Below are 22,289 nucleotides of genomic sequence, written 5' to 3' on the forward strand. Positions count from 1 at the left end.
TAATCCTTCTTCCGGATCCTAATAAAGTGTTATCTGTTTTTAACATCTGAATAATTCCAACGTTCCTACAATATCGGCATTATTGCCAAAACCAATTAGAGGGAAAAATTGATATTCAAACACATTTATATTTGGAATTGGAAAAAGAAATTAAATCATACACCAGGAATGCATTGGAAATATTTACAAGCTCAGATCAAGGCGTTACCGTTTGCGCTTTATGTTATTTATTCGTATATGTGATTTTTCGATTGTGTGAGGTTTGATCTAATATAAACTACATACGAAAGCATGAAAACAGTATACACCCCAGATGGGACTCGAACCCACAATCCCTGGCTTAGGAGGCCAGTGCCTTATCCATTAGGCCACTGGGGCTTGTTGAGCCATCCCACTACTCTCGATGAATATATCATATTAATAATTACGTCAAACCTTAAGCCCGAGGTTAGGTGGTGAAACCTTTAAACTTACGGGATGTTTTATTATTTATTTGTACGTTGTTTTGGATGTTTGACCAATTATTGGGATGGATTTAGCATATTTAAATAAAGCAGGAAATAAGGACAACAGTACGCCCAATAACCAATGGAGTACTGACTCACTCAAAATACACTCACGGCTTGAGACGATGACAGGAACGACGGTACGCCTGGAACGGGATGCTCTCAGTGGGCGTTATGCGCGAAGAAGAAGGCGGGAGATTCCGTTACATGGGATAAGTGCTGACAGGCGGAACAGAGGAAGAGATAGTCACTTATTGTTTACTCTCCCTGTCGTTGTTGTTATATCGTCATCATTTTCATATTGTTCTCGCTCCAGGGACAGTTATCTGGCGAGCAGAACTCGTAGGAAGTCCGATACCGGAAATTGCGTCGTGTTAGACCGGGATAACGCTAGAATTCAGGATCCTCTCTCAGTCTAAGTCTGCACTGCACTGAAACGGAATCAGTTGCTCCCCGTCTTGCTACCGCTGCTGAACACAGGCAACTGGAGGAATGGTTAGCGGCTAACTTTGTCGTTTCCGATTGTTTTCTTAAAAAATATGAATTTACTACCATCCAATCCGCATGGGAACGGACTCCTTTACGCGGGATTTAACCAGGACCATGGTGAGGAATTGGCACAACGCATTAAACCACCCTAAAAACAGTGCTACTCACGTTAGCTGTGACTCGTCTACTCTCGTTAGCGGGGACGATAGCCTTCTTTAGCTAGCTTCGAAGCCCAGGACAAACACGTCTTTGAGACGTCAACACACAGCGATATATACCCATATAGATATTATATAGACACATAGCGTGTTGACCTTGTAAACATGTAGTACATTTGCTAATGTTATGTTGCCCCACAACCATCCCGAGGCTTTTTGTTGTTAGCTCCTGAGCTACTGAGCCAGGCCACACAGGGCGAACACGGCATTCACATGCAGAACAACGCTCATAAATACATTGATCACACTCAATCTTACTCTGGCGGTGTGATCCCGGGTGGGGGTGACAGTGTGGGTTGGTACAAGGCTAACAAGACCCAATGGTATGCGTGTGTGCGTGGGTGATGGGGTGGAAATGGTTTAAATGTTAGTGGGACATTTTCGGCTGATACAACCTAGTTGTTCAAGACTGACAACGCTCACACCTGTCAGTCAACATACTACACTTTTGGCACACACTCATTCAAAGTCAAAATACAATATCATGCCTGCCCATTCACATTCTTCTTCATCTTCGTCCATGAAACCATTTTAATGCGGTGCTCAATTATGCCATTATTCTATCAAAACATTTATTTTAATCTGATATGATTTCCTTCCAGGTTGCTTCGCCTGCGGAATGGAGACTGGATTTCGTGTGTACAACACAGACCCCCTCAAGGAGAAGGAGAAACAAGGTAACCATGGTAGGGATGATATTACACATAAGGAGATTGGATATTATGTGTTAATGTATGTTGTAATTTAATGATAACCTGACGCGTCACATTGTTGTAATTATTGCATTACGTATCTATCACGATTTTCTCAGTCTGAAAAGTCTTTGTCATAGGACACATTGCAGCAGTTGCACGCAAAAGCATTTATCAAGCATGTAATAGCAATAGAATTTACAATAAACCCAGCCATTCGTTCTTATGCACACAGGGCCACAGAACTCTGACAGCAAACTCAAAGGTACACGCCGTTGATGAGCTGTAATCTGGTTACTCACTGGTGGCTGAGGGTTATAGGGGCAAGTCAATGGTTTAACGCACCCCCCAACACCTTAAGAGGCTGGAGCATGTGACTCGGCACATGACCCTCTTTGCACCTCTTTGGCCAATACGGAAAGAGTTATGGGGTATATGAACTTCTCTGGACAGCGTGTAGACTACTTCTCTCTCTCTCTCTCCAGTGCACACTGCCGACACCCACAAAATGATAGGTCGGTTTCCCAAGCATGCCGATAGACCCATCTCTCTGTTTGGATTTTGGAGGAGGAAATTCTTGTCACAGTGGCTTGGTGTATGCAGCAGTTTGGAAACTTGCACTTCGACTAACCTCTGGGAACGAAATCAAACTGTACCTAAACTGTGAATGTCCTTTTTTATTTCCCTCAAGGGATGAATATATATTTTTGGGTTGAAAATCACATCATCCTCCTCGTTGGCTGTGTCCTTAATCAACTACTGCAATTGAGCCCTGTGGTACGTGTGTGTTAAATGACCAGGAGCATGTTGGTTTTGTGTTGGTCCAGAGTTCCTGGAGGGCGGGGTCGGCCATGTTGAGATGCTGTTCAGGTGCAACTACCTGGCTCTGGTTGGAGGCGGGAAAAAACCCAAGTATCCTCCAAACAAAGGTACGGCTGCAGCTCTTTAGTTTCTTTCCAGACACCAAATTAGGAACTAGTTGTGAAAATGTCTGTTGATCTCTCTGTTCCCGAAATCTGGTTATATGGGAGCTTGTGTTGCGCACGGTTCAGGGTCAAACTCACTTCCGCAATATTTATCCCTGAGTCAGTGTTCCTGTTTTTTCTTTTCCACAGGCAAACATTTTCAAATCGTTAACATGTTAGTAATTCTACATTGTTAACTGTTGGCGTCCAAAATATGCCACAAAAAAGTCTCCCTATATGCAAACTAGTCCACACACACACACACACACACACAATATAACTGAAGATGGATATGGGGCCGGGGGGGGGGAGTATATTGCCCTTTTGAAAGTGATGCACTAATGGAGAACTTGCTTCCACACCATGTTAGTTTCCTCTTCCATTTATCATATCCGACGTTCTGTATTTACCGTCAAAATGTCCATCGATTTAATATTTAACATGAATGATAGTGAATAGTGAAACGTCTTTGCCATCGGCTACACTCTGCTCTGAAGTTTTTGTCGTATTGAGTGGGAACACGATATCTCAACACGGATCTGGCCACCGAGTTCCAAATTTATTCAGGTCTGGCTTATCTTGTCAGAGAATCAGAATGACGAAGGAACCCAAGGGCCGTGGGCCCTCCTGAACCTCTTTGAAATAGTCTCTTGTTCATGCTTCAATTGGCTTTTACTGTGCATTACTCTGTGCATGGCCCTTTGCATTGCTTTGAGTTTGCAGAATCTGCAGTTTTTCTGCGATACACACTCAAGGCAACTGTCTTTCGTATGACGATGTCTTAAGTGAAAACCGAGTAAACAAACTATTACCCCCCCGGCCTTGTTGTTTCGTTTCTGTTTGCTGGGACGCTGTTAGGCCAGGCTGATTGATGGTAATGCTGCTTATTAGACTAACCCTCTTGTACTGCAGTTGGCATAGCCTGTACGGATTGTGTGTGCTGGTCTGACTCTGATCTTCTCTGATAGTGATGATCTGGGACGACCTGAAGAAGAAGACTGTCATTGAGATTGAGTTCTCTACAGAAGTCAAGGCGGTGAAGCTTCGGCGGGACAGGTAGAGACATGCTGTGCTTTCTCTGCTGCCGTCAATTCATTCTCAGTTATGAATAAAAATCTGCCTTTTTTGTTTTGTTTTAAACTGCTGTTGGTAGGATTTAAGAGTTGTAAAGGGATAGGCATAAAAAAAATGACAACCCAAAAAAAAGTCCCCTACGTTCATCCACAGTTGAGGACTGTTGCATCAAACACCTTTGCTTAGCAGGAAAGATGGATTCCTTAATTGGTCAAAGTGCACCCGTCCGTGGTCTAAAATCAAAAGTGTTTCAAACACAGGCAGGTGGCCGTTCACCAGAACAGATCTACTCACAGAGCAGTTCACCCACTAATCGCTAACGGGATGGCTTAGACATTCCTACCAAATCACACTTGAATGGTCTTAATTGTCTTCAACCTTCCCGACTGCACCCTTTCTAATCTATGTCGACTGTTCCATACGGTTAAAGTAGTGGTTGCAACAGGCGTATGGAAAGGTCAAAAGGCACTGGCCTTTCTTTCAAAGATGAGTCAGCAGCTACACTCTTGTAATGACTGCGGTGTGGTATTCAAGATACGAACACAATGGCACTGATGTTCACTTTTACAAAACACAGTGTATTCCAGGAGGGGGCTGGTATTCAGCCATAACAAGAACCCTTTAATGTCACCGAGGGACAATTGACAGACATTCAGAGCAGCTGCAGGCTGCAAGCCAAAGTCAACAGCAGTGGACATAAACAGGACGTGTCCCTACTGAAGTTAGGATCCCCTGACTGAGGTTAACCTGAGTTCTGATCACAAACACAGACTGTGGTTCTAGAGAGATTACTTAGATGTGCAGTGTATACATCCTCTTTTCATATAGTTTCAGGCTGAACCATTTAGAATCCTTTGCTTATATATCTTCATGGCTGTCTTTTTATTATGCGTTTGTGTGTCTGCGTGAAGATATTGTTGTAATAGGGTGTTGATTTTTCAATACCATCACAAAATCCCTCTACACCAGTTTAATGTATAGTAATGAAGTGAGTAGCAATATATCAGGCAGGCACACACATTCTCCCTGACCGATGTGTATTGTGTCAGACCGTCTCTATGGCTTTATTATGTTATATTGGGTCATTTATTTTTCCGCTCATAACCTACTCCTTTAACAAATACTTACAGTGCATGTTTATTAACTAGTGGGCTCAAGGAAGTTGCCTCGAGGAAATACACTAGTTATATATCTTAGTTATATTTCAGAAGGAACAAATACCAACCAGATACATATGCTCTTTCAACAACCCAGGCACACCCTTCCTATCAGTCTTTTACATGTAGCCATATCCATACCATGGCCGTCACAACACAGCCCCCCAGACCTAGACTGGATCGATTTCATTTAAATTTTGCAATATCGAATCATAGGGCATTGAGATCGATGATTATTATTTATTTATTTTTGATTTTTTGTTACCATTATTATTTTTGCACTTTAATAAACAGTGCCTTAATGCAATTTGCAGTGATGGAATATTGTAGTTCAAGTACACTTTCCCTTGCAATTCCTTTCTAATTTCAAAATTGCGCTTTTGAGACTTGAGACAGTTTTGTTTACAGCTCAAGTTTAAAACTGTCCTATTTACAAGTTTGCATCTTAAAACCTGTTGTTTAAGGTGAAGAGAAAAAATTAAGTACATTTGTATTTTGTAACACAGTTGAGCCATTTTCATTATTCAAGAGCAAATTTAATCGAAATTAAATCGATTCAGAACCTTATGAATCGAATCGATTTAGGAAATTGGCCACGATACCCAGCCCTGCTGGGTAGCCCCGCCCTGCTGGGTAGCCCCGCCCATTCTGCCAGCGATTTGAGTTTGCCCTGCAGAAGGGTCTGCAGAAGAGCAACACATTTCTTTCTGCTTCCGAACTGTTTTTGCGGGAGCCAATGACCAGGCTGGCTTTCCCCCCTGGCGCGCTGTTGGCTGGTTTAACACAATGACGACAGGGAAGCGACGGCAGGCAGCCAATCGATCACGCCTCTTGTGCTGTAGAAAATGACAGCAGCCTCGCCCAGACCAACGCGCAATGCCACGGATGTGCATGTGAAAGGTGTTTCTGCTGTTCCTCAGGATCGTGGTGGTGTTGGACTCCATGATCAAAGTGTTCACCTTCACCCACAACCCCCACCAGCTGCATGTGTTCGAGACCTGCTATAATCCCAAAGGTCAGTCTGCCGTGCAGCTCTCGGCTCTCAGGGCTGCTAATGCCCAGCCTCGAAGTATTAAATGAAATATTCAGTCTGTTCAGAAAGCTTTTCTGAATGTTTTATAGTATAAACTAAGTATTCATAAACTCCAATTCAGTTCTTTCACTATGGACAGTACAAAAGTCCTATATAATACTATATCCGTCGCTGCGTTGCCATCATGTCTCACACTCCTGTCCCCCTCTGCGCCCTCCTCAGGTCTGTGTGTGCTGTGTCCAAACAGCAACAACTCCCTGCTGGCCTTCCCCGGCGCACACTCGGGCCACGTGCAGATCGTGGACCTGGCCAACACGGAGAAGCCCCCCGTGGACATCCCGGCCCACGAGGGTGCCCTCTGCTGCATCGCGCTCAACCTGCAGGGCAACAGGATAGCCACCGCCTCAGAGAAAGTGCGTCTCCACTTTCTCTCATAGAGCCCCCCCCCCCCCCCCATGCTCTCGATTTGGCGTGGTCGCGCAGACGAAAATGTCCAGTTTGCGACCAAATTGCACATGATCGCAACAGTGCATGCACTTTGCAGGGTAGTCAGCCAAACGAGTCAACCTGTTCGCAAACGCCCCCTCTCCAATGCACTGCTGGGTGCAATCATTTACATGGTACTGTTGAACCAATGGAAGTACCATGTGAATGATTGCGTTTTTTCACACTATAATAATACTTGTAATGCGTATAATGCAGTTCCACAGACTTTGAAAAAACTGCATTTTTCTTTTAAGTACATCTGGGCCTAAAGACTCTTGCTCTGTGTCCTTTTTAATAAGTCATGCTCGCCCCTTCACCCAAAGGGCCTTTCTTACATCTATCTGTGGTGGTGTTTCCCCAGGGGACCCTCATCAGAATCTTCGACACGTCCGCGGGGCAGCTAATCCAGGAGTTGAGACGAGGCTCGCAAGCAGCTAGCATTTACTGGTGAGTCCCCACCCACCCACCCAACTAACACTAACACATAAAGCTACGAAGCCCAGAAGACTAAAACCTGCTATGGATGGACACACACTTTCTCTTGTGGTGACTTAAAGCATTGAATCGTCATGTTGAATTTTACAATTTTAAACAAACCACTCCACGGTGCACCGTTTGGGGTTGGTAACAAAACGTTCTACTTCAACATTAGTGATGGCCATGCAACCCTTTTTCAGAAATATTTCATACGGTTTTAGTCCACATGTTTTTTGTGTGTGGTTTTGCTACTACCACTCCCAGAATGTGTACGGTACTAACGGACCTGCTCCGTCGTCTTCCTCCCCAGCATTAACTTCAACCAGGACGCGTCGCTCATCTGCGTGTCCAGCGACCACGGCACCGTCCACATCTTCGCCGCAGAGGACCCCAAAAGAAACAAGCAGTCGAGGTTAAACCAGCTGGCACCTTCTGTCAGCCCTTTATAAAATAAGGACTTAATAAATACCTATATCAAAATGATTTGATACTAGAAAAGACAAGACTTGAAAAATTGGACAGAATTGAGCCGAACCTTTCTTTGTGGGCGATCGTTCATGCCGAGGTGTCCCTCTCTCTGCCCTGCAGCCTGGCGTCGGCCAGCTTCCTCCCCAAGTACTTCAGCTCCAAGTGGAGCTTCTCCAAGTTCCAGGTGCCTTCGGGCTCGCCCTGCGTCTGCGCCTTCGGCACCGAGCAGAACGCCGTCATAGGTACGCCGTCGTGGGCCAGAGTCTCTTGCTTTTTAGATGGGAGACTGTGGGAGTTTGTGTGTGTGTGGGGTTGATGGCGGCTCGCAGCAGCCTCACCTGGCCCGAGTCAGACTGATTGGACCAATCAGTCTGTTCACAGGCTGCACACCTGTGAACTGATTAATCAGTGTGTGCATGTGTGTATGTTAAACCAGCCGTAGCCACACACTCTGGTAGATATCAGGGAGCACCAGCTCATGTATCATTAACACAAACCTTTACAATAAACTGGTCTTCCAGCAACACCCCCCCCGAGTCCTTGTCTGGAGGTCTCCAGTTATTGTCACCTAGGGGCCATGTAGCACTGACACTGAAACTTCATCTTTTCACTCTTTTCATTTGTTTTTTTATGCTTCTGTGTCTCCCGTTCTATATTGATTCGTAGGCAACTATAAAAACGAGAAGTTGGTCTCAAGAAAACTGTGCAATCATCCAACCCACAAAACGTACAAACATCCAAATGTATCAACTAAAAAAAACACCAAATGAGTGCGCAACAAAAAAAGTTAGTTTTGTCCTGTATTACTTGTGAGACATGTTGAGTTAATTCCTCTCTGGTGTACTTTTTTCCGTCTCTCTTCTTCTCCTGAAGCCATCTGCGCCGACGGCAGCTACTACAAATTCCTGTTCAACCAGAAGGGGGAGTGCTCCCGGGACGTCTACGCCCAGTTCCTCGAGATGACCGACGACAAGATCTGACGCTGCTCTCCGTCCAGTTCCCCTCCACCCCCCCCCCCACCCCTTCCCAAAATGACTTTGGTTTTTTGTTTGATCCTCGTCGCCCCCTTCTGCAGACCCACCAATGAGCCCGGTTGATTTGTATTTTTGCGGTTGTGGTTCTGAGGGGAGAGCCCCCTCGGTCCTCCTGGCCCCGTCAGACTCCTGTCAGACCGAGGGCCGGGAAACGAGGAAAGGACGTGTGATGGAAGACTGTACCTGCAGCAGAAGGCCATACGGACGGAGAGGACGCAGAGAGAGAACTCAGACACTGCTTTGGATCGCCTTCCGGTCGCTTCCGAAGAACAAGGGAATACAAAGAGGGATTATTTTGTCCTTTTCCTTTCTTTATTTTTTCAAAGGACAATGTATTGCTTTTTACGATGTCTTCCGCTGACTTTATGAAATACTATGGCTATTTTTTAAATCGCATTGATTCCTACAGGTAACATGGATTTAAACAACCTAAAAAAGAACAAGAGATTTGTCAACTAACACCGCCTAACCTAAATCTAGGGAGTGCCTCAGAATGTACACTGAAGAGCAAGCGTGCATACACAGACGCACGCACACATGAAGTGTGTGTGTGTGTGCGATTGTATGTATGTGTGTCCGTCTGTGGTATAATGTACATTTATATCATCTTGACTTGTTTGCAACGCAGGATCCCTGAGAACCAACGACAGGCACTTGGTGGGGGTGCAGGTTTTGGGTCCTATTTTTGGTGATGTATCCGAGCTAAGTATTCGTCACCCAACACTTATATTCTCTCTCTGGGGGCTTGGGGAGTCTGTTCACAGGATCCTCCAAAACAATATCTCCCCTGACGCAAGACATGCTGGTGAATTGAGATTTTTACATGTATTCAATGTATGAAAACGATCTACCGGACTGATCACTTAACTACATATAACTGTACAGAATAGGCGATTTTCATTTTCTCATGCTTGTTTTGTCTTTTGTTGGTATGTGCAATATATCTCACTTTTTTGGGATTCAATTGGCATTTATTTTTTTGTTCTAGAACCACATCACGGTCCTTTTGATGAGGATCAAAACATTACTGAAGAGGTGATGAAACCAAGTATTATTTTTTTGAATTTGGTCAAAATTGCACTCAACGATTCCTCACATTTGCTGTGTTCAATACTTAACCGATATACCTTGAGTTAATCCAGCATTTTTGTAAATAGTCATGTTCTCTGCCGGGGCAGTGGCATTCCAGTCAGACCGTAAACACACTGCCGGTTGACCGTGAGGTGAACCAAGTTGACCCTTTTCACAGCGGCAGCCACACTTGAGCACACTCTAGTGGCGCCTTCATTTCAAGTGTGCAGCTTAAGTGTGCCCAGAAGGTCTGAGAGTCTAGGCGGTAAAATCCCTAATCACGCCGACACATCCAAACTAATACGATTGGTTGCACCTGTGTTATCCAGCGATGACACTTAGAGCAAAAACTGGTCCGTTAGAAATGGGTTTAATGGATTCTGTGTAGCTCTATAAACACCACCCCCTCCAGTCTGGATCCCTATGGCATCGCTTTTATTTAAGCAGAAGCTGAGCTCTACTTTCTTAAAGGGCACGTCTTGGGTCTGTGCTCAATAGTTGATTCACTACAGTGAGATTTGCAGCAGAATGAGAAATAGTCTGTTCATTTCAATGTTCAGTGACTTGAAACTACATTTCGTTTGTTCAGTTCTTGGCATTAAATTAGTTTGCAATGGCTTGTTTCAGAATGTAAACCTACAGGCATTTATCACACAGCATACACAACATTGTGCATTGATTAATGCTGCACACACAAGTTTAACACATTCAAATGATTGTACAACCCAAAATTGTATTTATGAATAAAACTGCTTTTACGCTAGTGTACATCTCTCAACGTGCATATGTTCTGTAGACCTACGAAAAGTACTGTGATTGAAAGATTGTGCGTCAAGCCTAGTTATAAAGTAACCTGGACAAATGGTATAGGGGTGTTCCATTCATGATCATGTTTATTTGGTGTTCTTTGTAGCTTTTTCTATACTTGGGGGTCCCCTACTGGCCACAGAGGGATGCCATGTTTCATGTTTCAACATACATTTTGACTCTGGTTGCAGTAGAATCAATCAGGTGTTCCAATAAGTAAAAATAAAATAGCATCCCCTTTCAAAGTCAAGTTTTTGAGTATCAATCCATTGGTTTTAAAGAACAAACTTCAGTCTCAAGTTCAGGGTTATGCAAATGTAGACGTTTTCTCCAGTAGAGCAAACAGGCATTGCTGAAGAAGAAACAATTCTTAAATATCAGACATGATCAATATCCCTCTGGGCACGAGTTCTTTACCTATGGATATAGAATATTGTAATACTTAATATTGCCAGGGTTCTAACCTGGTGTCGGACAGCTTTCGATAAATCTATAAAAATGTATAAAATGAAATAAAAAAAAAGACTCACAGAAATTGGTCATGGGTTTTAAATTAATTTATAAAAAAAAAAAAAAAAAAGCAGTTACCCACGGAAGCAGAACATACATCTATCACTTGTATTTTTTTTTCCTCGTGAACATAGGATACAATCTGAAATATAATTGTTTATTTTTTTTTAGTAGCCCAACAGAATAAAAAGGGGATGGCCACGCTACCGAGACGGCCGCTTAAACACAAACTTAAAATGAAAAACAAAAACTGTAATAAAACGAATAAAGCCAAGGATGACGACCATGGGGTAACGGAAAAAACGGAGAACCTAAGTCCGAGGGGTAAGTGCAAACACTGGTCCGAATCCTCTAGCGGAGATTCAGTCTTCAATTTCAACAGTCGGTTTTCTCTGCTCTAGTCGTGTCGTCTAGATCCAGGACATGCAAACTCGGTGAGGCGCTAGGGGGCAAAATACTCATGGGAATATACGTTTATCTCAAAGGCTAGTTGAAAAATATGTATAAAAAAAATGAAATAGTAATTGTAGACGTACACTGGTAATAAAATTTTGCATTTGACGGGAGCGGAAGGAAAAGGACAACACAGAACTAAAACAAAAACGAGTCACTCAATATAGTGTTTTCTTAAAGGAAAAGTAAAGGAGACTACATTCAGTGGAACCTCATACTCCATGTAACAAAAAACGAAAATCCCAGAATACCAGGTCAAGTTTAAACCTTGGCTTTCTTTTCAAAAGACCCCAGTTATAGCTTTAGTAGGTTTAATAATTTCTAGATTATCTGTGCCTTAAGAGACGGAGGTGGGAGAGAGAAACGAAATAAAGAAGAAGAGGACCCAAATATACAGAATACTGCAGTATCTACTCACAACGTTGTATTATTACTCTTTATTCTCCTTTAGGTAGGTCATCGCCGAGACTAGCTGCCGATAGATGGAAACGTCCGCGCACGCCGGCCGGTGTGGCCCGCGCACGGAGGAATAGATCAATACCTCCGGCCATGTGGTTCTGTGGTTCTTCGTTGTCGTTTTGCTTTGAGTGTCAGACTCACAACGAGGCGCTCGCCTGTAATGCTACCATAATGTGACGCTGTTGACCCCGCCCCCTCCCTCTCTTCCACCCCCCCGGGCATGGATGAATGAATGAATGAATGACTGAATGAATGAATGAGAGAGAGAAGGTGGAGGTTGAACCAAAACATGTATAAAAACTGTTGTAGAGCTGCCTTATGGGGTGTGCAGCACCCTGGTCGACAGGTCCTTTGATCTGTGGGAGGGAGGGGGGGCGTGGTCTGGGGGAGGAGTTGGTGGGCGGGTAGGGCTCAGTTATCAGCAACAACACGGTTCCTTTTTGCTTTTCAATTTGGTCTGTCGTCGTTTTTTTTTTGCACAACATATTTAATTCCGTTATAGTTAAGCTTCACATTTTGTCGCCCACATACACGTTAATTCTCTCGGACGTTTTAGCATTTTTTTGTTTGTTCATGTTTTCTTTTGGCACCTGAAGAATAAGATGGTGGGAGGGGTGTGACGGAGAACTACGGGGGTAGGGAGGGGGCGCAACCACGAAGCGGGTCGAGGGGGCGGGGCAGGAGGAAGAGGACCGCCTACTTGCTTTAAGAGTGTAAAAGTATGAGACGTGTTGGGCTCAGTGCCAGGAGAGCTGGGGTCAGTGTACAGACCGGGGGGGGTGGGAGGGAGGAGTCAGTCAGCGTTGGCGTGCTCCCTGCCTTCGTCGTGGTCTCTCCCGTTGCCGTTGTTGTGGGCCACCGCCACCCCATCCGTCTTCAGCCTCTTGGGGGCGGGGGGCAGCTCCCCGTTGGGCCTCTTGGTGGGGAGGGACGCCGAGGCCGAGGCGTGGGCGGCCAGCAGGTGGAGCGGGTTGGCCACGGCTGGAGAGAGAGAGGGGCGGGACGTTAGGGTGCAGATCGCCATGGTGACGTTTTGAGGGCCTGTTTCCGTACCTGGTCCTAAGGGCTCCATCACTCGAGCTTGGAGCGCCAAGAGGCACATAAAAAAGTCTGTTTTTAATAGTTTTATTTCTCTTTGTATCAGTGCTGGGCGGTATGGCCAAACCGCTTGTTTCACTGAAAACGCTGGGTGCCTTTGCTTCATGTAGGGAGAAAAATCGATCAAAATGTTCTACGTACTCATGATAACGGGCACGCTATGACTTCCAGCACTGCTCAAAACCGTAGCGTTAACGATCCATTAAAACCCATTTTATTAAAACCCATAAAAGACCTTGAGTCCTCAGCGCATTGTCCTTTCTACTGCGCAACTATTGGCCCGTCTCTTCTGCAACCCGTTTCCCACTGAACCTCTGCCGTACCCAAGCTAGACTCACCCAGAGAGTGGATCCCAAAGCCGCTGACTTCCTTCATACATTTTTACTTGGGATACTGTAGTTTTTGAGGCGATATTCAAATCAGTCTTTTAACCAAGTAAACCCTTTGAGAAATTACATGGGGAAAAAATACGTCAACATCAACCGAATGTCAGCGTCGTGACAGCCCTATCCTTTTCAAATGTTACAGGATGGCACAGCGCAACCATTATATTATTGACCCTCTGGTGGCCGTCTAGGCTGTCTGACAGCATCAGATGACAGACAGGTATTTACTCTCAACTAGTTGAACGGTCTGGCAGAAATTCATATCATAGCGCATATTCATACCGGTGTACTCTCTATACCGAACAAACCCTCCAGCCCCATGTTATACGATAGCTCATAGTACTCCAGGCATTTTCCAACAAGGCTGTGTGTGTGTGAGTGTGTGTGTCCAGGCTCACCTGTGGTGGTGGCTGAGGCGATGGGCACCAGGTGTGTCCCGTTCTGTGTGATGGTCTTCACTGGGAGCTGGTGCTGGCCCAGGGGGGCTTGCTGGACGATGGTGACCGTGGTGAGGGGCGTGGCCTGGGAGGTCTGGATGATGCGGCCCGCCGCGCCCAGGGAGGGCACGGCCTCCACTTTTACTGCTCGACCAATCAGGGAACAGGACATTGGATCAGAGCAGCAACGCGGCGCGTGTGGTGGGCTCGGAACAGAGCGGACGGATCGAGATGTGTTGAGTGAACGCAACACGACGGAATTCGGAGCGAGACAAAGATGGTGTTTACCGAAGAATGGAAGATGAATACAGATTTGGAATTTAGCTTTTGACCGCAACTCATACAATTTCACAGACACATATCGAAAATATAGTCAAATACACACGTTTTATTTGATGCAGCGGTCCACCGGTTCTACCTCAACCAAGGGATTGCATGTGGTCCAAATTAACTTTTATAAACATAGCATTTAGCCAGGTTTTATTTAAAACGCCCTCCCGAAGGGAGAACTTTTAAACATCACTATGGCCCTGGCTTTCCCTGTAAACCACAGTTGTACAGAGCATCGGCTTGCCCTTCAGTACATCTATGGAACATGCAAAGGCTACAGGGAAATAGGATACATAGGACCTGATCAGGGACCCGCCACTAAAAACTATGAAGACAGAAAAGCACGAAGAGGACATCTGTGCGAGGGCAACTCCTCGTGTGGAGTTCTGCCCCATCAGTAGGGCTGTGCAATTAATCACATTCTCGTTTGAATGACCGTGATTTCAACATTGACCAAAATAATCTTGATTATGATTTTTTTTTTTCTCCCCATAATCGAGTGGCCCTAACCTTTGAATTCCTGGTGGTCGGTGCCGCAATTCTTCTGGTGGCCCGCGCTCGTGACCCCTATGGTGGCGGGCGCCTGGTTGGCGGCGACGGTCGCCGTGGTGACGGTGGGGAACTGGTGCAGGACGTGCACCGTCTGCATGATGGGCGCCGAGTTGGTCGCCGTGGTGACCATGGCGGGCGTGGCCAGGGCGTAGGTGACCGACTTCACGGTGGACTGGGGCATCTGGCGTTGCACGGCGATCAGCAGCGGCTGGTTGTTCAGCGGCGAGCCTGTTGCCCAAGGGCACACGGTCAGTGGGGCTGGGGGGGGGGGGGGGGGGGGGGAATCGGGTTAAAGCACTTCATAATCCAACAGGCGGGTTTACTTCTCACAGGGTACACCGAGAACGTTAGAAAATGGAGCTCGTTTTGGGATTAAAGGGGACATATTATTCCACAATGTGTGAGTGTGATTAGCTGTTGCAAGACGTTTGAAAAACGGCCTCTTCTGATATAACAACAAGTGGGCGTGTCCACCTAGATGTGTGCTGGATAGATCAGTCCACCAGCCTACCCAGTGGACCGTAGCAAACGTTGCTCATCTATCGTCATACATCTAGGGTGGACACGCCCACTTGTGATGTCAGAACAGGCCCATTTTCAAAAACGGCTCGAAACAGCTAATCACACTCACATCTGGTGGTATTATGAGTCAACTTTAATAGCCCGACGTGCACTGTGCCACTTTTTCACTTCGGCCTTCACTTCTGTACCCACAGGCAGAAATGATCAACGTGTGCCTGGAATAAAACCCCTCCACCTACCACTCGATCAACCCCCAAAGGAGAACAATCCTATTGTGACCCAAAGCGACGGCTGCAGTGGCAGAGTGGCCCCGTGCAGGTCTGCTGACGACACAGCGTTCAGAAAACCAAGAGTCGGCTCTACGAACGACTCCTTTCACTCACCAGGGGAGTTTTGTGCAAATCGGGCTTCCTGGATGACGGCGAGTTTGGGCTGGATCGGGGTGGCGGGGGTGGGCACCGCGGGCGGGGGGGAGACGTGCTCCGGTTCCATGGGCACCGGGGAGCCCTCCCTGGACAGGCTGTCGGGGGTCTGCACCCCACTGGAGTGGGCCGAGAGCCCCCCCCCAGTGTGGTTGGGCGAGGCCGGTGCGCTCCTGGAAACGCCGTTGAATGGGTCGGTTAGTACTTAAAGCGGCAGTAGTTAAAAAGGTTTTAAAGAGGGAGAGCAGAACGGAGCAAAGTTTTGATCATAAAAATATCCCCTCCCTTGCTACCATTAAAAGGTGTTGCATTCACTCTCCTTTGAATGACAGGAAAGATGGATTCCCCGAAACAATCGAGAGAGGCCCCGATTGGAGTAGAAATAAACTGGGGGTGGTCTATCATCTAAATCAGCCCACAGAAACAGGTGCAGCTTTAAACAGACATTCTCACAGCACATTTCAGTTACTAATAGCTGAGAGATGCCTATGGCATAGCTAACCAATTACCCTCAAATAACCGCCCTCATAGCTTACATACAGCACCTAATTGGTAGCAAAAAGGAGCACTGTGTATTTAATGTGCAGCACTTGGTACCACGTCTGATCATCTTTACTCAACAGTTGGTGGAATCGTTAGTGGGAGCTGGCGTTAATCAATCAGAAAGCACTCATTTGGTTCACCAGAAATGGTGTCGTCCCTGCCTGTGGTTTTAGCCTGTTGGTTTCCAAACAGTTTAGGGTTGGTATTATGATATGGGTGACTTTGAGATAAGCCTCAGTGGACCAACAAATCTTTGGCTCAGTGGAACAGCAAGGTCAGTCTACCATAACACTGATGATTTGTAAAGCAGTTTGTTTCACCATGCAAGGTTTCATTCTGCCCTCCACTGGTTATAAATCAATTGAATGCAGCTTTAAATTCAACATTAAAGTCAAAGTATGCGTTCCTTATCGTTCTCAGCATTATTCAATTACTCATTCTAATTTTGAAGTGCCTGAGTACTTCTTGTCTGAGTGTGTACTTTGGTGCATCATTTCACTTCTTAAAAAGACACTGACTTGGTAGTTTCATGGATCATTATATATATATATATATATATATATATATATATATATATTTTTTTTTTTTTTTACATCAAACTAAAACAAAGTGTTGGCTGTACCTGGAGGAGAGGGGCCCCAGTGGGGTCCTGAAGCAGGGCCCCCCCCGGGGCCTGCGTTTCCTGAAGGCCTGCTCTATCAGCTTGCTCTCGGAGGACGGGTCGATCCTCCAGAAGGAGCCCTTGCCCGGCTCCTCCTGGGAGCGGGCCACCTTGATGAAGTAGCGGTTCAGGGACAGGTTGTGGCGGATGGAGTTCTGGAAACACGGCGGCAGACGGGGCAGAGGATCAACGACATCGCAAGGGGGTCGCCGCGGGAGAGTTGTGGGGGACAAACTGGAGTGATTTTCAACCAAGGTAAATGGACTGCATTTATACAGCGCTTTTCCACCAGTGGCCACTCAAAGTGCTTTACAGGTTTGCCTAATATTCACCCAATCATGCACACATTCACACACCAACGGCGGTGTCGTCCGTGCAAGGCGACAGCCAGCTCGTCGGGAGCGGGCAGGGTGAGGTGTCACGCTCGGGTACACCTCGACACTCGAGCAGCAAGGAGGAGACGGGGATGGAACTAGCAACCTTCCAGTTACCAGCCAACCTGCTCTAGCTCCTGAGTCACAAGGTTATCCCATAACAGCATCGACAATAATGACACATGCGTGCATAACGTTATCCATATTCATAACACTATAATGTTATTCACCCGAGCAGCTTCGCAAAAGGCCAATTTATATTGAAATAAATGTATATTTTAGCGTTCAAGTGGGTACATCGCAAACCTCTACACTACACAAATATAACATCATGTAGGGGACACAGAACAATAAAGTGACCGACGGTGGCCTTTTGAAGCAGAAATATCAGCCTTGACTATATAGTGGGTATTCATGACCGGATGGTATTACACGTTACACATGTGACATCAACAGTTAAATGTGTAAACAAAACTGAAAAGGGTAGCCTGGAAAAACGGCAACAGCTCCCCATGTCCCAAGCACCATAACAAAAAGGGACGGCTAAAATAAACTCAGGCTAAACCAAGGCTGGACACGTATCTTTGAGATCCGGGCCAAGGTTGGGTATGTTGAGGTCAGGGCCCTGCTGAACCTAACCAGGCGCGTACGGGCGGCCGAGCGAGGGCCACGAAGCCGTCGCAAGCCCTCGCTTCCATGTTCATCCATAAGAGACGCCTCACCGGCCGCGGAAGAGTCGCGTTGCACGGTGTACACTGGGAGTAGGTCCTTTATTCTCAAGCGAGACGAGGGGGCTATTTTTACCTGCGATGGCGCGCAGCCCTTCAAATCTACAATGGAACGCCATTACAATCCAGACATGTTTTTAACGTCATTTCTTTAATGTCATTTTCTTCTTTGTTTGATTTGGCAGGGTTGACATGAGCTGGTTAGTAAGAAAATTGACCTGATAAATGTAGTATAGGCATGGCTATTTAACTATTTTAATCAAAAGATCGGACTGAAATCGAGGTCTCCGATTTAAATGATATAATGAGTAATAGCCTGCTGCAGAGTCACGAATATATTGCCTTCTGTCAAGCTGATCAAGGTGTGAACGGTGTAATTGTGAAGTTGAAAAACACCTCGTGCTACCTCTCAATGCTACAAAGACGGCCGCAGAAAATTGAAATCGGTATGCCAGGAAATGTTGAAACATCTGCCGATTGTTGCACAACTACACTTGTTGATGTATACCTGAACCAGTTATCAATGTTTATTCTGTATGTCCAAACATTTAGCGATAGTTTGGGTGAGATTAAAGGGCTTGGAGATGCTGTTCATTTCAGGTAAAAAGCTTTCAGCTTTTTCTGGGTCACGGAACTCTAGGAGGTTTTGTGCCACATTCCGGGAGGTTCTCTGGCGTGTGACAAACACGCAACCACGGTATTTCAGAAGCATCTAACACTTCTTCGTAGCGCATGGCCAGTTCCTGAAGCCTTGTGCCGCGAGGCATGGGGACCTTGTGAGAACGGACAGAGGAGAGGCGGACCCCAGGAGGACGACTACCTGCCAGCCTTTGTCGGCGGTCCTGTAGTAGGGGTAGTTCTTGGTGATGTGGGTGTAGATGCCGTTGAGCGTAAGCTGCGTGTCCGGGGCCATGGTGATGGCCTGGACGATGAGCTGTGCGTACGAATACGGGGGCTTTGAGTCATCCTGTAGACAGGGAGGCGGAAAAAGAAAGGGCGAATTAAGACAAACATCGACTTTTTTTTTATCAAATACTGTTAAGAGTCACCTTTCACGCCAACTGAGTCACCGAACCACAGAGTGTGTGTTCACCACACACACCCACACACACCTTCAAAAAGCCACTGAAACCGTTTGAAATGCTTCAGAAGGTGCCCGGTCGAGCTACTCGCTCCAACAAATGCAATGACTTGAAAGTCTAAGCTTTACCATTCATCGTGCGTGTCTTATTTTAGAATTATGCCTTTGTTTTGACAGGCTACTTTGGATTCGACTCAACACCATTTTCGTCTTGTCGTTAAGGAGTGTATTTGCCGGTTGGATATATACGAACACGATACTGCTTTACTCTTGGCGAATATGCACTGTGGACATTTTTAAAAGGTATATATTACAAAAGAAAAACTCTGAAAGAGCCAATTTACGATTGCAAATGTTTCATCTATGAGATTATGTTCATTGACATAACATTAGATGAACCTCATATAATACCCCTGAACTTCACAAAAAAAGAGGATCTTTAACAGCCGATTTGAAACTTTTCCAAAGATCTTTTCTGATACAATATGACATTCCCACAACATGAGCCATGTATTGCATAACACCCTGGTCCAGTACCATCGTACTGTGGGCCACGACCCCAGACCCTCACCTTGGGACTGTCTCCACCAGAGGCCTCCTTGTCGTTTTCCGACTGAGAGTTGTCCCCTGTGAGGTCGGAGGGCATGACGCGTCCCGTCCTATAGCTGGAGAGTCCCGCCCCCCGTGGACTTGACGGACAGGAGTTGGCAGCGCTGCCAAAACATACACAAGGACGGCAGCCATTTAGGATTAACAAAACAAAACCTTTGCCCAATGCAGATGGTTCCACATAGTTTGTGCTAAATATTAATCTTCCAAGAAAGGAAGGTAAGCCCATTGCCTTTTCTTTCCCTCGGGGCAAAAAATATCAGACAATCATAATGAGTCACATTACACTACATTTTTTTTTACAAGAGGTAATCGGTTAAATAAATATTTGTCATGTATTCACGCTGCAAAGCCCATTGCACTATTGCACACAATAAGAAAAACAAACATGAATGATTTTGTATAAAAGGTCTGTCTGCGTTTAAGAATTTCCAACACTAACTTTAAACTTTGTGTGCAACTCTGCAACTCATTGGAGGAAGACAGACTTCCCCTTCTATTGTGTTTGCTGCAGAGGGGGGGGGGTGGACTCACCTGAGGGTTCCTGTAGGTGAAGGCAGGGGGCTCATAAGGTGGGCTATGTTGTCTGGAATGTTTATGGTGAGGGGGGATATCTGGGGCTGGACGGGCTTCACGGGGGAATCCGGCACGTTCCTTCGCTCCTTCTTGTCGGTGGACAGTGCTGTGAATGTGATTTTTATACTTGTGCTGGGAAACCGCAAACAACACCTATGGGTCAAAACAAAAACCAAGACGGTTTCTTAAGTACATGGGCATCCGCTGAAACAACAGTTTGCAATGTAAGGATACAAAATATGGTCTTGCTTCATGTTGTAGTTAATGATTTAAGTATTTCCAATCGCGGTGCAACGCAAACGTTAATATTTGAAGCCTGTGCGACCTCATATGATTCGTTCAAAACAAGGCCAGCTGAGATCTAATTGGAGCCAACTGGGGTGTTGGGATGTACGGTTTAAAAATGGATGTCTACCACATCACTGTTATGCAACCCTTCATTTCTAACATATCTCATTATTAATAGGGCGTCTTCTGAGCCGTTTAGAGACGTGCACAAAAACAACACCACATTAAACACCACCCAAACTAAAACGCTCAGTCGCAATATGAAATGTAAACAGAAATGTTTTTTAAATGTGTTGAGTTTAAAGGGGGGGGGGGGACTGCATTGCATCGGGCGCATGTGTGAAGACAAAAACAGAAATCTGGCCCCAAGTCAGTGTCAAGCCGCCTGTGTAAACACCCCAGGGGTGCATGACTCGAGGTTGACATTGAGCTGCAAGCCGTGACGTTAACGTGAGCTTCCTCGTTGCCGCAATAGTACAACAAATCCCCAATAAATCAACATCAGTAAAAACTAATAATAATCGCGTCACGGGTGTTTGTAAACACAAGCCCAGCATGGGGGGGATGCAGGGTGGTGGGGGTTTAGGTGCAGAAGATGCTCTCTAATGCCTAGTTTTTCCTCCATTCGCAGCCAGCATGTGAAGCGCAACACGTGCAACGCAACCAGCACAACAACAACAGGGGGGGGGGGGGGGGTTATTTATTGTAAATAACAATACAAACGACCTAAAACCATTCATTCTTACATTCGCGGTAGCTGGAGCGGTGGCGCCCCTCGTCTCTGGAACACCCCGTCCACAAACACCCCGTTCTTGCCCAGGCATCTGAGGTAGAAGTCCCCGCTCCCCGTGCCGTCCTCCCCCGCCGTGAAGATCTCCAGGTGCCGGCGGGAGATGAAGCTGGAGTGGCCCATGCTGACGTCCACGGAGCCCTGCGACGAGTTCCGACCGACGGTCACCGACCTTTTCTTCATCATGTATTCGAATTCCCGGCCCTCAAGCCGGGCGACCGCCGGACCCGAGGTCCCGCTAACCACCGCCATGTTTCTGAGGTTCTGGTTGGGATTCGGGGACGTAAAGGCGCGCAATTCGAATCGGTGGCTTGAATTTACGAGGGGATTAATGTTTACTATGCTTTTTTTATAACGGGGATCCAATTCGAAAGCGTGAATTTGGACTAGGAACGTGCCTGACCGGGGACACAGCGGCTCCGACCCACCGCCGCGACAGAGAGAAAAAAGAAGGAGTCTCGGCCAACCAGAAGGGGCCAAATGGGCGGAAATACTATGACGTCCTGAGCCGTTGACCAATGGAAACGGGGTATGGGTAGGCAGCTGTAGCGTATTTACCAATGACAACAATAATATAAATAGCTAGTGGGAGCGAGGGGTTGGTTGCACCGCAGCTTGACACGCAGCTCGGCGGCTGGTTGTAAGACGCGGCGCTTTGATTTTCTGGAAGGGAGTTTTTCTTCGAAGTGACGTCATCTTCCTGTGAACGGAATTGCGACCAGAGTTACTTAAAGCGAACGCCGGTTTTTTGGACCGAGTTTGTATCCGTATGCGAAGCAATGTTGAGTGTTTGGAATTAATGCCATTCATTTAGTTGTGTATACTTGTTTGGGTTTCTGTCATTGTGTGTCATCTGTAGGGTTTAATAGAATAGGAATCACACACACACACACACACACACACACACACACACACACACACACACACACACACACACACACACACACACACACTTTCTGATACATTTCCAATTAATTTGAATTGAAAACTTTA

At 46.1% G+C, this 22,289-nt stretch overlaps 2 protein-coding genes across 6 annotated transcripts; one reads left to right on the plus strand and one right to left on the minus strand.

The window, feature by feature from the left end:
* Positions 1-971: 971 nt before the first annotated feature.
* Positions 972-10,437, plus strand: wdr45b (WD repeat domain 45B). Of its 4 annotated transcripts, none has more exons than XM_079756514.1 (11): positions 972-1,112; positions 1,816-1,899; positions 2,141-2,170; positions 2,733-2,834; positions 3,839-3,926; positions 6,022-6,116; positions 6,357-6,547; positions 6,982-7,067; positions 7,408-7,509; positions 7,686-7,807; positions 8,439-10,437. In XM_079756514.1, exons 1-11 carry the CDS (start codon positions 1,046-1,048, stop codon positions 8,543-8,545), a joined length of 1,074 nt encoding a protein of 357 aa, XP_079612640.1. In that variant the 5' UTR covers positions 972-1,045; the 3' UTR covers positions 8,546-10,437. The 4 variants fall into 4 exon arrangements, with proteins under 4 accessions (XP_079612640.1, XP_079612641.1, XP_079612642.1 ...); XM_079756515.1 differs by having other exon boundaries at positions 1,816-1,890; positions 8,439-10,434; XM_079756516.1 differs by lacking the exon at positions 2,141-2,170 and having other exon boundaries at positions 8,439-10,435.
* A 118-nt stretch (positions 10,438-10,555) lies between these two features.
* Positions 10,556-21,723, minus strand: foxk2a (forkhead box K2a). Of its 2 annotated transcripts, none has more exons than XM_079756513.1 (9): positions 21,253-21,723; positions 20,177-20,371; positions 19,605-19,746; positions 18,773-18,919; positions 16,812-17,005; positions 15,608-15,819; positions 14,661-14,930; positions 13,782-13,964; positions 10,556-12,880 (listed from the first exon to the last, which is right to left on the minus strand). In XM_079756513.1, exons 1-9 carry the CDS (start codon positions 21,546-21,548, stop codon positions 12,693-12,695), a joined length of 1,827 nt encoding a protein of 608 aa, XP_079612639.1. In that variant the 5' UTR covers positions 21,549-21,723; the 3' UTR covers positions 10,556-12,692. The 2 variants fall into 2 exon arrangements, with proteins under 2 accessions (XP_079612639.1, XP_079612638.1); XM_079756512.1 differs by having other exon boundaries at positions 14,661-14,960.
* Positions 21,724-22,289: the final 566 nt, after the last annotated feature.

Source organism: Pollachius pollachius (assembly GCF_949987615.1).
Source record: "Pollachius pollachius genome assembly, chromosome: 19".
Classification (NCBI taxonomy): Eukaryota; Metazoa; Chordata; class Actinopteri; order Gadiformes; family Gadidae; genus Pollachius; species Pollachius pollachius.